The sequence below is a fragment of the Telopea speciosissima genome, chromosome 10 (genome assembly GCF_018873765.1).
Source record: "Telopea speciosissima isolate NSW1024214 ecotype Mountain lineage chromosome 10, Tspe_v1, whole genome shotgun sequence".
Classification (NCBI taxonomy): domain Eukaryota; kingdom Viridiplantae; phylum Streptophyta; class Magnoliopsida; order Proteales; family Proteaceae; genus Telopea; species Telopea speciosissima.
In genome coordinates this window covers 44,658,827-44,676,163 of record NC_057925.1, presented here as the reverse complement: position 1 = coordinate 44,676,163, position 17,337 = coordinate 44,658,827, and the positions used below count along the sequence as shown (strand labels likewise).

At 40.0% G+C, this 17,337-nt stretch overlaps 2 protein-coding genes across 4 annotated transcripts in view; one reads left to right on the top strand and one right to left on the bottom strand.

The window, feature by feature from the left end:
• Positions 1-4,886, top strand: part of LOC122644234 — a 36,700-nt gene extending 31,814 nt beyond the window's left edge. The window contains exon 19 of the mRNA XM_043837857.1: positions 4,866-4,886. The gene's annotated coding sequence lies outside the window, so the exon portion shown is untranslated. The remainder of the gene's footprint in view (positions 1-4,865) is intronic.
• A 2,939-nt stretch (positions 4,887-7,825) lies between these two features.
• Positions 7,826-17,337, bottom strand: part of LOC122643027 (protein STRUBBELIG-RECEPTOR FAMILY 8-like) — a 30,213-nt gene continuing 20,701 nt past the window's right edge. For 2 of the 3 annotated variants that reach the window (XM_043836653.1, XM_043836651.1), the window contains exons 12-16: positions 10,671-10,942; positions 10,445-10,580; positions 9,034-9,173; positions 8,741-8,897; positions 7,826-8,042 (exon numbers count right to left, since the gene is read on the bottom strand). In XM_043836653.1, coding sequence (XP_043692588.1) covers positions 7,890-8,042; positions 8,741-8,897; positions 9,034-9,173; positions 10,445-10,580; positions 10,671-10,942 — 858 coding nt within the window. In that variant the 3' untranslated portion in view covers positions 7,826-7,889. Of the gene's footprint in view, positions 8,043-8,737; positions 8,898-9,033; positions 9,174-10,444; positions 10,581-10,670; positions 10,943-17,337 lie in introns of all 3 variants that reach the window. The other variant, XM_043836652.1, reaches the window with a different exon arrangement.

The following is a 17,337-nucleotide window of genomic DNA, read 5'->3' as shown; positions in this document are numbered from 1 at the left end:
ATTTCTCCAAAAATACCAAATGGTGGAGCTTCAATTCTTTTGGAAACTTTCCATTCATCCTAAGTTCTAGCATGCACATTACTCATAACATCCAAAGAACTAGTGTATATGTATGTTCTGTGGAGTTCAACTCCTTTGCATGTATAGGTCAGGTGCCAACACCTGTTTCTTTTGTTTCCATAAATACCCCTAGACAGGGAAGGAGAAGAATGGAATTCATAACTGCCATGTACGACCCTGCAATCCTCTTGACCAGGAAAATTACAAGACCCATTAGAACCGGGATCTTGTACTTGTGGTCCCACCGTCCCAAAGGACAAGGGTGTTAAACGGTCTGGTACTCGGTTCAATTCAGCATGTTTAGGGTTAGAAATCGAAACCAAACCGTTTAACTAAATGGATTTAAAAACAAAACTTTAACCGTTTACTAAGTGGTTTTAGTTTAAACGATTTTATTAGGTTTTTGTAATTTTTATTCAAATGATTTCTTTATCTTATAATTTATTTTATTGAAATTGATGTAAATTTAGCATTGAGTTTTCTTTTAATAATTGTAAGATTATAGTTGTTTATATGTTTTTAATAATTATAAGGTTATAGTTGTTTATTATTTATTTTAACCAGAATGATTTAACTTATTATGTATAAGTTAGTCAGTTTTAAATGGTTATTTAAACAGCTTATCGTTGGTTTAAACGGTTTGATTTGATTCAAATCATGATTTCAATTTTATAACTGAAACCAAACCATTTATTAATCGATTTCATGATTTCGATTTAAAACGGCTTGATGATTCCATTTTGGTTTGATTTTGACACCCTAACCAAGGGGTGGAGAAGACTCGAATTTAGAACTATCATTTTTTATCCACGGGCATGTAACTTTCCACCTATAAATGGAGGGGAATCATTGGACTCCAGACATCAGTCATTGCCATAGATGTAGTTCATGATGTCTGCACCAGCATCGGTAGTCAATGATATAGTAGTTATCAATACCAATTCGTATCGGCAATGTGGGGCGTTATTAGGCCGATTTTGTATGTACCATACCAGCAATCCATATCGCTTAGGGTTACTGTCGAGACCGATATGAATTGACCGATATTTAGCTGATCCATTACCGATACCTAAAACCGTGATCATTGGTAGCTATACCGTGGTCCAGACCCCATAGCTTAAATCCACCTCATTACCATTCGTAGTCTTAAGCTTACTCATCCTTGGGTTTCGTTTCCATGTGACTGCAAAAAGCTGTAATTACCTGCAATGATGGAGCCATGTTGCTTAGGGTTGTAAATGGATCGGATTCGGCTTGGATAGTGCTATATCAGCATCCGCATCCGATTAGCTATCGGACGGATTCGGATAGTGCTAAACGGATACGGACACGGATACAGATCGGATATTTTATCCATTTACATGTAAATATAACTTTTAGGATAGCTATAGCCTATGCGTATCCGGATCCGTTTAGCTTTCAGACGGATTCGGATAGTGCTAAACGAATACGGACACGGATACGGAAACAGATTTCGACTATTCATTTACACCCCTAATGTTGCCACCATTGCAGCCCAATAAAAACCCATTAAACCAACCTGATAAAAGTTGAATCGAACCAAACCAAACCAAATCAAATTAATGATTTGATTTTGGATTGGCCAATAATCAACCCAAAACTGATTCAGCTAATTGTCACCCTTGAGAACCTTGTAGCTGTGGAACAAATTTTAGGGGAAAATATATTCTCAAAATCATCCTTGTGATCACTTTTCCTTTCCTAGAGAAACCAACCCAAATGTAAACTCCAAAAATTTTTGAGAAGGGCTTTTTTTACAGTCAATCAAATACAGTATTATTGTTGCTGCGAGGAAAAAGGGTTATTTACAATTTCAAGTCTCAATTCTTGGCATAAAAAAAAAAAGATAAAGTTTTTCTCCACCCATAGAGCACGCATCACCCACCGTTATAGGATTCACAAACCCCTCCTATGATTTTGATATATTCTAAAATATCCTCCTAATACCCATTGCCGCCCTCTCCCGCCTCTCAGTAAATGGAATCTCATTCATCGTGGATGGAGGGAAACTCGGTCCCAAAAAAAAGTCTTTAACTCTCAAGGCTAATAATTATGATATGGAATTTTCTCAATTTCAAGTATAATAATACAAGTGATAGAAAGAGAATCTCACATCATCTTACCAATCAAGCCTTAGTCTCGAATAATAAGTAAGCTTCAAGAATTGCGTCTAAGCTCTAAAACTGTGAATCACTTTTTAGTCACTTTGATACTCATTTGGATTTGAAATTTGATTTGAAAAAACGGGTGTACGATTCTCTATTAATTGCATGGAAAATAATGGTTTCACTAGAAATGATGATTTGATTGGATATGAGCAGCTCACCACCCCCGGCTCATGTCATCCTAGTTAACTAGAAGAGTTCCTAACCCCTTTAGGGCTTTTGACAAAAAGAACCCGGGTCAACCCATGGTTTAAGGAAGCAGATCGGAATCAATTGATTCGGATCAAAATCAATTAATTTTAATTTTAATTCAACATATTCGTATTGGATTTCTTGGATTCAGGTCGACTCCGAACGATGGAGCCCGAATACGTAGCCGGATTTCGCTTATTTGATCCATGGCTGAACCTGGTTGCTTTTGATGGTGGTTCTAGATTCTTATGTTCTGCCTTATGGCATGTTAAATGAGGGCAATCCAAACTTTGAATGGAAATTGAACATCCTATGTTAATCAAAATCCAAAATTATGAGTGCTTTTCTCCACTTGATTTTGAAACTTTTTGAAGTTCATTTTCAACTAAAATTGACACATAATTAAGAAGGGGAGATCCTACTGAATTTGCGCCCCACTAACCTGCTATAAGGCAAAAACATTGCTAGGTAACTCAGCAATATTTTATATCTTAATCAAGTTTTATATCACAGTAGATGCAATCGGTGATGGTGATGGTGATGGCGATGGTGACAATAATGCTCTTACAGATGATACCAATAATAGTGAACATGGGAAAAAGTTTTTCAAAAGCCGCTAGCTGAGCCCAATTGAGAAGACCAGAGAGCATCAACCATCTTCCAGATACTCACCTAATCACTATGTTACACTAACAGATGCAGGTGAAACAAAACGCTTTGAAGAAGTAAATGCTAATGACCATCAGGGTGAGTGGTTGAAAGCTATGCAAGAGGAGATGGATTTCTTACATAAGAACTACACTTATAATTTGGTGAATTTAGTTAAGGGGAAGAAGACACTCAACAATAAACGAGTGTTTAGATTAAAGACCGAAGAGAACAACTCACAACCAAAGTACGAGACAAAGTTGGTTATGAAAGGTTTTTTGGGTAAAAGGAAGGTATTGCCTTCAATGAAGATTTTTCACCCATATTAAAAATGTCGCCATATGGGTAGTGCTGGGAATGGTAGCAAGTAAGAACTTGTAAGTCCATCAACTTGATGTAAAAACAGCTTTTCTTTATGGTGATCTGGAAAAAGATTTACATGTAACAACCAGAAAGTTTTCTAATCAAGGATAATAAATACATGGTCTACAGGTTAAGAAAGATATAGTACAGCTTGAAACAAGCACCAAGGCAGTGGTGCAAGAAATTTGATTCATTCATGATGGATCATGGGTACAAGAGAACAATATTGTGTTTCTGTTAAGAATTTTAAAGAAAATAATTTTATTATTCTTTTGTTCTGTGTTGATGACATATTGATTATTGGCCAGAATGTCAGTAAAGTTGACATGTTAAAGCAACAATTGAGCAAATCCTTTGCCATGAAGGATTTGAGGTCTACACAAAAAATCTTAGGTATAGGGATTTTTTGTGATCGAAAAATTGAAAAATTATAGCTATCACAAGAAAGATAATGCAAAAGGTACTTATAAGGTACAATATGGACAAACCAAAGCGGGTAAATTCTCCACTTGCATGTCATTTCGTGATCTGCAATTTAGGTCTTGTACATACCATGACACTTTGTGCACCCGTACTTTCCAAATTTTGTAACACTTTAACCTAGTCCGTTAGTCTGAGACGTTAGACGTTAGTTTTAGGGAATTTAATGACCAAAATGCCCTTATGATAAAAACCCATCAAAATTAAAGAGTAAAGTGATCAAATTGTCCTCATCTTCCCCAAATCGTTTAGGATTTGAAACTAAAAATCATCCCTAAACCCTACACATTTCAGCTTCCTCTTCTTTTGACCTTATTGCTTTATTGGAGTCAATAACATGGTTTTGCTGTTGGCATTCTGGATAATGTAGCTGCTGGCATAAGTAGAGTGAGGTTGGATGGTGATTTAAATAAACGCAATGGACTTCTCTTTCTCCACCTCCTGCACATGCGCGCTTGTTGTGCTTCTTCTCAGATTCTTCATTCATTCCTCGGTTCTTACCTTACGACATCTCCAATGTCATCGTCTCCTCTGTTAATCCTCTCTGTTCTTTCATTTCATGTAAATAATTTCTTATTTTTTAAAGAAGAAAAGGGTAATAGAGGATTGCAGAGAGAGAGAGATCTCCCAATATTTGCATTGCTTTATTCTTTATCATTTCTTTCTTTATTGGGTTTCTTGTTTCATTAAAATTATTATTATTACATTTCTCTCTTCAGTCTCTTTTATACTAGTCATCTTCATGGTTTGTTCTTCTTGAGCAAATATAGAGAAAAGAAAAGAACCCATTTGGGGGTAGGAGAGGGGTTGTGAACAGAGAGAGGAACTGGTGAAGCAGAATGGTCGATCCCCTCCCCCCATGACTTTTGTGACCCTGCACCATTGATGGTTTCAATCTAATACAGAGTTGCAACTTGCATGCACAGAGAGAGAGAGAGAGAGAGAGAGAGAGAGAGAGTAAATATGAGGGAAAAAACGTACCCACCCCCATTGTAACTTCGAAATATTAAAAACAAAGAATTAATGGGTGAGTCAGAGTAATTGGGAAAAAAGGTCGAAGGAAGAGGAAGCTGAACCGTTTAGGGTTTAGGGATGATTTTCAATTTCAAATTCTCAACGATTTGAGGAAGATGACGGCAATTTGGACACCTTATTCTTTAATTTTGATGGGTTTTTATCATAAAGGCATTTTGATCATTAGATTTCCTGAAACTAAATAACGTCCAGACTAACAGACTGGACTACAGTGTTTCAAAGTTTGAAAAGTAAACGTGCATTTGAAATTAGTAAAGTTTCAAGGGTGCTTTGTACAAATAGGCAATTTAAGAGGGGCATTTTGGAAGAAACCCTTATTGTTTTATACGTTATGAGTTTGTGCACATGTGGATCCCACATAATCACTATTCTCATGCACTATTCATAGTTGTTGTTGAGTGTTGTCGTATTTCTCCATTTTTCTTTATGTACGGGTGGGAAAAGACTTATCATTTTTTTTCCTAACACCTCATATCTTCTTCTCTGTTGATGTGGTCATCAACTTGGAAAAAGCTCCTGTTCTACAGTGGCGGGAGTTGGAGCGTCCAACCCAGTTAAACGACAGGAAAAATAGGGGTGGGGTGGTCATTTCACAAGTGGGGGCGGTGAAATGACCACCCCACCCCTGTTTTTCCTGTCGTTTAGCTGGGCTAGACGCTCCAGCTCCCGCCACTATAGGACTGAAGCCAAGTCCCATCAACTTCAGCGTTCAAATCAGAAGCCATAGTTGTACTTCCTAAGCTCCTCTAAGCTCCTCTTTCAGGAAAAGCATCATTGTTCCCCCTCCCCCTTAAATTTTATATAATTGGTGATCGAGGATCACTGTAGCCGACCTCATTTAATTGGGATAAAACTGAATTATTGTTGTTGGTGATAGAGGATCACTATTTTTATTTTTTTTTGGTGTGTAAAAAGATGTTAAACAATAAGTGTTTTTTTTATAATTTTACATTTCCGTTTTTCTTAAATTTTTTCATCCGAGCTGATACCAAAAAGATATACTGACTCAGCATATTGGCCGATCCATATCCAATCCCGCCGTTTTGGGGTGACTGATCCTGGATCCGATACACTACACTTAAACCATGACTATCATTCGCTTGAATCCACATTGGGGAGCCTGTATTTCCATTTCTACTTCCTCTAGTTCCAGGTCGAAGTTCAAGACTCCATTTCATTGAATGGAAGCATTTTGCAAACGGAATCTTGCTCTGGACTGGAGGCCTGGAACTAGCAAAAGAGGAGCGAAGATAGCAACTACCACCAAGGAAAAAGATTACCTATGCCATCAGGAAGGGTAGGTTAGCTCTTTGTCTCTCTCCTCATCACATGAAATGATGTTTCCATTTGCTTGTTTGGTTTCCAAGTTTCCAACTATGGTTTGAGGAAGCGAAAGCGGTTGGATTCAGCCGATTCTGGTTCCAAGAGGGGTGCAGGAGCAGACAAGAGAGGCTAATGGATCCGGCTCCTCTCCAGCGCACTTGTGCGCCGGACGGTGTCCAGCACACATCGTGTGGCTGAAGAGCTCCGATCCACACTGCCGCATGCATCCCGGTGCAATGGGCGTGTGGATCGAGGCCTCCCCAGCCGGACGATGTGTGCTTGATATCATCCCACACGGGAGAGGAGCTCAATCCGGCTCCTCTCCAACGCACTTGTGCATCGGACGGTGTCCAACGCACATCGTGCGGCTGGGGAGCTACGATCCACACCGGCGCATGCATCCCGATGCAGTGGCATGTGGATCAAGGCCTCCCCAGCCAACGTCCAGCACACATCGTGCGCAGGAGAGGAGCTCAATCCCTAAAATAGAGGCTCTTTCTGGGTTCTTTCATTTTCCCATCCATACCTTCCAAAATTTAGGCTGCATTTTTTTCACAATAAAATACTAACTAGATTTATTGAAAATTAATACAAAATTAAAGAATTATATTGTTAAAATTTTATACCATTTGGCATTTTTGGGTTGAACATAACCAGCAAACACATACATCATTGAGTGAGAGAAAGGAAACAAACATATGATGGGGTGCAGTCCTCCAAAGGGTGCCAAGAGTATAAAAGATACTATCACTATTTTGGGAGAACACCCTGGAATTTTAAATGGATGTTGGTTTCCAATTTTTTGAATTACATTTCAATAAAACATTTCCCCTTCTAATTATCTATAGAATTTTGTATTGGTTTTCAACAATCCCTTAAAATAGTTTTAAGGCAAAACAAACAGCACCATAGCAAACTTTATCTAGGTCCATAATTTAAGACCCATCCAACATGCCACGTAACAGATATTGAGTTTTTTTTTTGTATATCTTTATTTGTAAACTGTGCAAATGAGTGTTGAAACTATAGATTAAGAACTCCATGTCCAAGTAAAACAATGTTAGACAACAAGGGTAAAACTTAAACTGACCTAATGACCTTATGTATGCATAAGTAGGTGAAGCTCTTCCCCAGGCCTGCTGCACCTTCTCACAAGCCAATGAATCTTTCTTCTAGTTGATTGAGAAGCCGTTTAATTATGAATAGATTTACAAGTGTTGTGAAGAAAAATGTTGAATAGGATTCCCTCATTAAGCCATGCCCCCTGGCACAAACACTCATTGACTACATAAATCCACCTTGATCGATCTCCATTATTCAACTGCCTATGCTTGAACTAAACAAATATTTTCCTTCCATTACTGCAAATATCCAGAGTACACCCCACCCAAAGGAGAGAGAGGGACCTTAAATAGACCTCAGCAGGATTTCTTCTTAAATTACACTCCTCTGTTTGCATATTGCGCTATAGCCTCCCCTGTCATGTCTTGACTATGTTCTGCCTGTGTTTAATTGTACCTGCATTTTTTTTATTTTGGGCATGCTCGTATTCATGATTCCAGATGTAATCTGTAACATGATATTTACTTTATTCCCATTTACCTAAAATGACATCTCAACAGCCTCATAGTCTGGCATTCGGTGCATAAACCCTGATTCGTCGCTAGACCGTCTTTTGACCACACTTGCTCGTTGCATTAACCGAACCAATGCTTGTACAACTTCTGACATGGGAGGCCGGAACTCAGGCTCCGGCTACAAAAACCAGAGAACCCCATCATTAAGCATTAGAACCTTGACTCACCAAACACTACTAGAAATAATAATAATAATAAACCACGGTTCAAAGCTTGAATAAATAACAATAGGAGAAGAATTGTGCGAGTGCAATCCTTACTACATCATTAATGCTACAACATTCTTACATGAAGTATGAAGATGCTGCAATGCTCAATACAAATCAAACACAGACTAAGTTCTAGTTGTTAACCACATTAACAACTGTTTCTCCCCAAAAAAGTGCAGGATTTCTAGTCATCCATGGTTTCTCTGTTGAATGGGCAATAAAGATATCCAAGGGACATGATTCTTATTTTCCAGTCTATAGCCCATATAAGACCAGAACCATTTTTTGAGAGATCGAGGCAAAATGTAAGGGTTCAAAGTTCTGACATCTAAAGTCCCTGCTATTGTCAGAATACACATTGAAGCAACTTCACAATGTCATCTGTATCTCATATATCATATATGCCTCAACAAAATCTGCCTCCGAATATGGAACTAAGAGCCTAATCTGCTATTCATTGATGGATACAAGAATTAATGAAAGCAGACCCGTCTCCCATACACAAATATCAAGTGGAAAATGTTTATAGACAAGCCTACCTTGACAAGAACTTGAGACTGAAAAGTCTCCACTGTAATAATTTAAAAAAAAAAAAAAAAAAGCATACCTGAACACACAAGGCAATGATGTCAGCAAAACGTGAAAGAGATTTTGCAGGGTACATGCCATTTAGCACTGGGTCAACCATTTTTGCCAAGGCATCAATGTCATGAAGTTGAGGAGTAGCCCATCTGACAAGAGACTGTTCAGGTCTTACCCTCAAACTGAGAAATAAACAATCCAGAAAGAAAATTAAGACAAAGCAGATAGAAAGAACACTATCAAAGGATCTAAAGGAAACATGAAATGAACTCCAGGCAAGCAAACAAATAAAGTTGATGACCTTAGCACTGCATTTACCTGTCTAGTGGCTTCCGACCTGTTAAAAGCTCTAACATCACTACCCCAAAGCTATACACATCACTTTTGACAGTGTACATTCCAGACATTGCAAATTCTGGAGCACTGTACCCGAAGGAACCAATCATCTGAGTTGAAATCTGACAAATACATGATGGTAAGTTTTAGAATAGAGCAAAAACCCTTTGTAGCAAAACCCCCTCTAAAGCAAATAAAAACAGAGATATATTTAATTTACACAAACTCCCTCTACAAAGTATCTCATTCAAATTGCCAAAGAACTTGTCTGTCTCTTGGACTAATTGCAGACTGAGGTCTGATAAAAGAGATGCTTTAACTCTTTCAACATGCTCATAACTTCATCATTGGCCACGTGGCTAACCTCTTCCACACAAGCCAACATATGGGAAAAAGAATCATTCTGCATAACACAACCTCCCTCACAGAAGGTAGAATTGAAGGCGCTGTATGGCAATGCTCAAAAAAATACTTCGGTTGTTTGTGTTTTTTTGGAACAGATTTGGAGCATAACTTGTATGTGTTGTCCAGTTTGTTTTTATGATTTTTTTGAAACGAACCGGGTGAAAAAAAACACTTCTTATGGCCATTTGAGAAGCCACCACCACCACACATGTCTGATTGATACATTTAACACATTCAACGATCTTGCTTACATGGCTAAAATAGTGTTCTCAAATATGAGTAGGATGGCATTTTATGTAATTTGGTATAAACAGAAGAAATACTTCTATTCATATGCATTTCATATATGTTTCTGTTTTTTTTTTATGGCAGAAATACTTTTTTCCTAGTTTTACCGTACAATATTATTTTGTATAGAAGTATTCTAAATTAACAGAAACACAAAGAAGTACTTCTGACTCAGAAATACTAATTTGGAATAAAAACATTGCCATACAGCCCCAAACTAACCAAATAAGGGTTCTAATTAAGAACTCTCTGAAATGACCAAGAAGCACTAAGAGAGCCACATAGTGTTGCCAGACAGACTTGATAATTTGCAATGCAAAAAGGGGGTAGTCACTACTCTGCCATCCTTTATGCAAAAAATACACTGTAGAAAAACATCATCTTCTAATGGTTCAGCAAATAAATTATAATTACTGGAGCAGCAACCTACCATACCATGCTGAAACTCCCAAAACCATTCATTTATTTGCACCAAAAGGAAAAGTCTAAACCTCCATGTCTGGATATTTTCTTTTAATCACTAGCATACTTTTATTTCTGGTCATCTAAGTTTCTGCCTAGAGAGGAAAGATTATTCAACCAAACAATCTTTGTACCACAGTTATCCAACGGTGCAGAGGTGTATAGGTAGAGAACATGGCATTGATGGCGCAAATCTCTCCCAGCCATGGACAACAATGTCTGGCAACATTTGTATTACCTGCCGCTCAGTGTTCGGTGTTAATGCTGCTAGTCCACAGTCAGACAAGTGGGGGTTAAGCTCTTCATCAAGTAAAATATTTGCAGACTTGAAATTTCTATGCACAACTGAAGGTAAGCAAACTTCATGCAAGTACCTAACAGAGAGTTACGAGGGTCAATATTTGCAAAGAGATTAAAAAACAGGGGGAACAAATCTCAGCAAGCAAACACCATGATAAACTTACTCTAGAGCCCTAGCAGTACCAAGTGCTACCTTGACACGAGCATTCCATGAAAGCATCTTACTACTATCCTCAGAGAAGTGCAACATATCATGCAGAGTCCCATTGCCAATATATTCATAAACCAAGAGGCGCTGACCATGCTCTGCACAATACCCTACAAGAGTTGTGATATTCTGGTGCCTTAGGCGTGATATGTTCAAGACAGCTTCAGGAAAATTATCTTCCTCCTGCAATGACAATGCTGCACTGTCGATCTTCTTTATGGCTAGAACCTAGTTGACAGAGATATATTAGCCCGGAGTTCATTGTCAACAAAAGAGAGCATGGTCGGCAAAAGAAGGGAACAGTCTTAGTTCGATATGGCAAAAAATAAATATAGTAATAGCAGTGGCAGTGAAGGACTATTGAAATACAATCAGATCAACCCGAAAGCAGGTTAACCTTTTCTTTTATATTTATATTGTTAATGGATGGGGGATGGGGGTTGGGGGAAGATGGACAGAGGGTGCAGAGATGGTGGCCAAGTCTGGGATAGATATCAAACTTGATACAGGGTACCCAGTATTGGAATTATTTGTCCATCAAACCCGAAGTTTAATTAGTTGAATTAATTTGGTTATTTTTATGCGTGACACATTATTAACAGGCTATGGTTGTCCTTAAGTTTTTACCTAAAACGTTCTCGACTAGGTATAGGGCTGGAAACCCCATTCAAAAGGTCGTCAACAGATCATGTGCTTCTATGAATGGAGACTTCAGGGCACAGATGTGAGTACACATACGGTGTGTGTATTGAACTAAATCACGTGGTCTTACATGTGTTACTGCTAGCAGTTGAGGAACGGGATTCTCTATTGTAGAATTTGGTTGGCCCTTTGACCTAAGAGGTCCTTCTAGTTGCGGTAACACATCACGGGTTTTGGCGCACCAATGGTTGATGTCCCTTGGAATACATATCTGTGTATTGGATTCGTGGTGTCGATCATAAACGAAAAATATTCTCAACATGGAATCCACTGCACTTAATTGGGGAATATTGAGGGGAGTACTCTGTATACCATCCGACATAAATCTGGATCCAGTACAATGTTTTATAAAATGGTTACAAAGTTATTTTGTCTAATACTGTTTTGTTAAGTTTTGTAACCCGATAAGGGTACTTTGGGCATTTCCTTTGTTATTTTGTTTCTTTATTTCTCTCCTTAGCTATCATAGTCGGCTATGGAGGGTATACTTGTAATTCTGTCCTAATTAATGAAATTTATATAGAGGGACTGAGGAGAGTCACAACTCACTCAAGTCATTCTCTCATTCTCTCATTCTCAGTTTAGCTAACATGGTATCAGAGGTAACCCTATTCTGATCCAATCTCCCAAACCCTCCATCTCTTCTCTTGCCTTCTCTTTTCCCTTTCTTCTACCTTTGATCCCTTCCCTCCTTCTCTTGGTTTCCCTTCACCTTAGGGCAGCACTAATGAGGTGATCTTACGATCTAGTTGCTGCCCTCAACCCTACCTCCTTTTTTCTCTTATGTTTTGACACTTTTCTCTATTCGATAGATGCTGCCTCCTTCCCTGCGGTACTGAAGAGTTCCAAATCCTTGAAGATTTAGCCTACTTTCACTTATAGGCCCTTCTTCCCTCTATTGGATCTTCACCTGCAACACATTTCCAGCATCTATCCATCCTTCAAACCCTTCTGATCAGCCCCTTATTCCAATCGATCACTTTTTTTCAGGTTTTTTCAAAACCCTGAGATTTATCGACTTTTGGGTTTGGGCTTCTTTTTCTGCTGTTGGTTGCTTTGGAGGAGATCCCTTTGCATTCGAGATCCTTTCCCTTCAATCTTAATCAGCAGCATCACTTATTTCCATTCTCCCTTGAAGATCCTACCCTAATTGATCTTCTTTTTCAACTTTTTTTCAGTTTTTTTTCAAAACCTGGACTCTAATCGACTTTTCTTGATTAGAGCAGCTGAACTTCTTGTTGGTGCTGATTCTTTCGGAGTTGCTTACTCCCATCAAGAGCAATCTTCGACCTTAATTTCAGCCTCAGATTCTGTGTTTTTTCAAGAGTGCCTACCAGGTGTTTGATAAATTGCCTCTTGAGATCGATTATCTCCCTTATCGATCTTAAGGTTTCTGGTTTCTCTTGGTCAAGTGCATAGGGTCTTCCTTCCTTGTTGGGCTGCTTCAACGACAAGCTCAAATGCCTCTTCTGCAACCTCTGGGCAAGATGGCCAACCCCAGACAGACCTCCTTCCTTTTTCAGCTCCAATCAAGCTTGATGGTTCCAACTATCTCAAGTGGTCTCGGACAACCTATTTGACCATTGCTGGTCGAGGGCTGACTGGCCATATCCTTGAGACCAACCCTATGCCACCTACAGCTAGGTCTTCGCAAGAGAAGTGGCTGTCCAATGATGCCATGGTGATGTCTTACCTACTGCAATCTATACAACCAGATCTGTCCGACAATTTCAAGCTTCTGGACACAGCTCATCAGATCTGGAGTGTTGCCAAGGAGACTTATGGGCATGTTGGGAATGCTACCCAAGTGTATGAGATTCACAAGAAGGCTAATGAGCTCAATCAGAAGGAGTTGTCTGTCTCTACATACTATGCTACACTCGAGAGCTTGTCGCAGCAATTGGATCATTACTCCGCTTATCAGCCCTCTACACCTACGGATGTTGCTGTCTACCGTAAACACGTCGACAGTATCTGTGTGTACGACTTCTTGGCCGATTTGAATGTGGAATATGACCCTATTAGAATGCAAGTTTTGAACCAGTCTTCCTTTCCTACACTGGAGCAGTTCTTTGCCATGATTCATACAGAGGAGTTCGTCGGGCTGCGATGTTACAAGCTCCTATTGTTGCTAGGTCTGCCCTACAGACTATTGCAGGCCCTGCTCCTATTGCCACTACTAACAGTGGTAATGTTGCCTCCAAAGAGCCTGTCAAGTGTGAGCATTGCCACAGGCCCTATCACACCAAGGCTCAGTGTTGGAGGTTACATGGGAAGCCTGCTGATTTCGAGGCAAAACGAGGCCAGGGAAAGCTCAAACCGAAGGCCAATCTGACTGAAGCTACTGCTACAGTCCCCTTTGTTGACATTGGTTTTACTCAGGATGAGCTACTTGCCCTCCATCACATGCTCCAACCATCTTCCGTTGCACCTTCCACGGCACCTGCATCATCTGCCTCTTCTGGTTCTTACTTTGCCTTAGGTATTCTAGTCGGTAGTTATTGTGCATCGGCAGTCGCCCTTGGATCATAGACTCCGGTGCCACTGACCACATGACTGGCTCCTCTCATGTATTTCATCATTATTCTCTTTGTTTTAGTAGAGATACTGTTCGAGAAGCAAATGGTTCCCTTTCTCCCATTCATGGAAAGGGTTCCATTCACTACTCTCCTACCATTACCCTAAGTTTTGTTTTGCATGTTCCTTCCTTTCCTACTAATCTTCTCTCCATTAGTAGTCTAACCAAAGATTTGAACTGCAAAGTAACCTTCTTTCCTTCTCATTGTGTCATACAGGATATGAAGAAAGGCCACGCGATTGGGGGTGGTAAGGTACATGGTGGTCTCTACATACTCGACACGGGTCAGACTTGTCCACCATCAGTTTCTTCTTCGGCTCATCAGTTACATTCAGTAACTTCTTCGGATCTCCATCTATGGCATTGTTAGCTTGGTCACCCTCCTCTGAGAACTTTAGCTTTTGTGTTTCCTCAGTTAGTTAAAGATTGTAACAAGGATGAGTTTTTATGTGAAGCCTATGTCTTGGCTAAGCAGACTCGTTCTAATTACTCTCCAATCAATAAAAGAAGTACTTCTCCTTTTGCTTTAGTTCATACTAATGTGGTTTATTTCCTTCATTGATTGCTTTACTCGGACCACTTGAGTGTATATGATGCAACACAAAAGTGACGTTTTCCGATGTTTCCAACTAATCTATTGTATGATTCAGACCCAATTCAATGCCAAATTAAAAATTCTGCGGAGTGATAATGGCATAGAATACATGGAGGGTCAATTCCAACCTATTTGGCTGAGAATGGCATCATCCATCAGACCAGCTGTGTAGACACCCTTGCCCAGAATGGAGTCGCCGAAAGGAAAAATCGACACCTTTTGGAAGTGGCTCGGGCCATTATGGTTGCACGGCAGGTTCCTCCTCAATATTGGAGTGATGCTATACTCACTGCTGCCTACCTCATTAACCGTATACCTACTCTTGTCCTTGATGGGCGTACTCCTGTTGACCTCCTTCAAGGTTCCTCCTCCTTTATGGTCCCCCCAGAAATCTTTGGTTATGTTTGCTATGCTCGCAATCATCACCTTCATAGTAAGCTTAATCCTCGAAGCATCCGGTTTATTTTTTTGGGCTACTCCGCCATCCAGAAAGGATACAAATGTTATCATCCCCCTTCTCAGCGCACATTTGTTACCATGGACATTGTCTTCCACAAATCCTTGGCATACTATCCTCAGCCACCTCTTCAGAGGGAGCATGTTCCAGTGTTTGAAGATGTGCCTGATCTTCTACCAGCTCCTACTCAGGGGGAGCCTCCTCCTTCTCCCGAAGCTTCAGTCTCTAGTGTGCCTCCTATTCAGGGGAAACGAAGACCTGTGAGTCAAATTCCTGTGGATCAAGTCTTCAGCCGGAAACACAAAAAGCAAGTGGAGATCACCACTACTGTACCACTTCTCCAACCGTCAGAACCTGATCCAGATCGAGATTTTGTTGCGTTGTCTGATAAGGATCCCTCTCTTGATTTACCTTGGCTACCTGTAAGGGCATTAGATCTTGCACCCAACATCCTATCACCAATTTTGTTTCCTATGATGCTTTGTCCCCTTCCTATTATGCAGTTGTATCCTCTCTTTCCTCTGTTTCTATTCCTCAAAAATGGCAGGAGGCAATAGTAGATCCAAAGTGGAAGACATCCATGTTGGAAGAAATGACGGCCTTATCAAAAAATGAAACATGAGAGCTGGTGGCTCTTCCTTCGGACAAGAAAACAATGGGTTGCAAATGGGTGTTTGTTGTCAAGCAGAAGCCTGATGGAACAATGGACAGATATAAGGCCAGGCTGGTGGCCAAGGGCTTTACCCATACCTATGGCACTGATTATCAGGAGACATTTGCCCCAGTGGCAAAGTTGAACACCGTTCGCGTTTTGCTATCATATGTTGTCAATCTTGGTTGGGATTTACAGCAATTGGACGTGAAAAATGCATTCCTTGTGGAGAATTGGAGGAGGAAGTCTATATGGAGGTCCCTCCAGGTTTTTCTTGAGACAAGACTCATGGGAAGGTTTGCAGACTGAAGAGGGTATTATATGGGCTGAAACATTCTCCTCAGGCTTGGTTTGGCAGGTTCCATAAAGCAATGATCTCTATAGGATACAAACAGAGCAATGTTGATCACACCTTGTTCATCAAGCGGAATGGAGATAAAGTTAATCTTCTCATAGTCTGCCGATGACATAGTGGTGACTGACAATGATGCAGAGGAAGTCTCTCACCTAAAGACATTCTTGGGCCGAGAACTTGAAATCAAGGACCTAGGCAAGTACTTTCTTGGGATTGAAGTTGCCCATTCTCCCAAAGGCATCTTCCTCTCCCAAGGGAAATATGTTCTAGACTTACTTTCAGAGATTGGTTTGTTAGGATGTCACCCATGTGACACCCCTTTGGAGGCTACTACTCGACTACAAGAGAAGGATGGTGATCCAATTGATAAGGGGAGCTATCAAAGGTTGGTGGGAAAACTGATCTATCTCTCCCACACAAGACCATACATTGCATTTGACCAGACATTGCATTTGCTGTTAGTTTGGTCAGTCAGTTCATGCATGATCCCTACTCCACTCATATGGCTGCTGTTCTTTACATTCTCCACTACTTGAAGTCAACTCCAGGGAAGGAGATTCTCTTATCTCCACATTATCATCTCTGCATTGAGGCTTACACAGATGCTGACTGGGGTGGTAACCCTAACAGAAAGTCTACTTCAGGCTATTGTACCTTTGTTGGAGGTAACCTTGTCACATGGCGAAGTAAAAAAGCAAAATATGGTAGTTAGGTCCAGTGCTGAAGCAGAATTCCGCTCCATGGCCCAGGGCATATGTGAACTATTATGGCTTCAAAGTTTGCTCAAGGATATTGGTGGTTCTGTTCATCATCCAATGATGTTGTACTGTAACAACAAAGCGGCAATCAGCATTGCTCACAATCCAATGCAACATGATCGTACTAAGCATGTGGAGATCGACAGACACTTCATCAAGGAAAAGTTAGAAAGTGGGCAAATCTGTATACCCTTTGTGAAGTCAGGAGATCAACTTGCAGGTGTCTTCACCAAAGGGTTAAGTGGAAAGTTGTTTCATCCTAGTTTAGTCAAGTTGGGCATGCATGATATATATGCACCAACTTGAGGGGGAGTATTAAGTTATGTAACCCGATAAGGGTACTTTGGGCATTTCCTTTGTTATTTTGTTTCTTTATTTCTCTCTTTAGCTATCATAGTCGGCTATGGAGGGTATACTTGTAATTCTATCCTAATTAATGAAATCTATATAGAGGGATTGAGGAGAGTCACAACTCACTCAAGTCATTCTCTCATTCTCAGTTTAGCTAACATGTTTATTAATATTA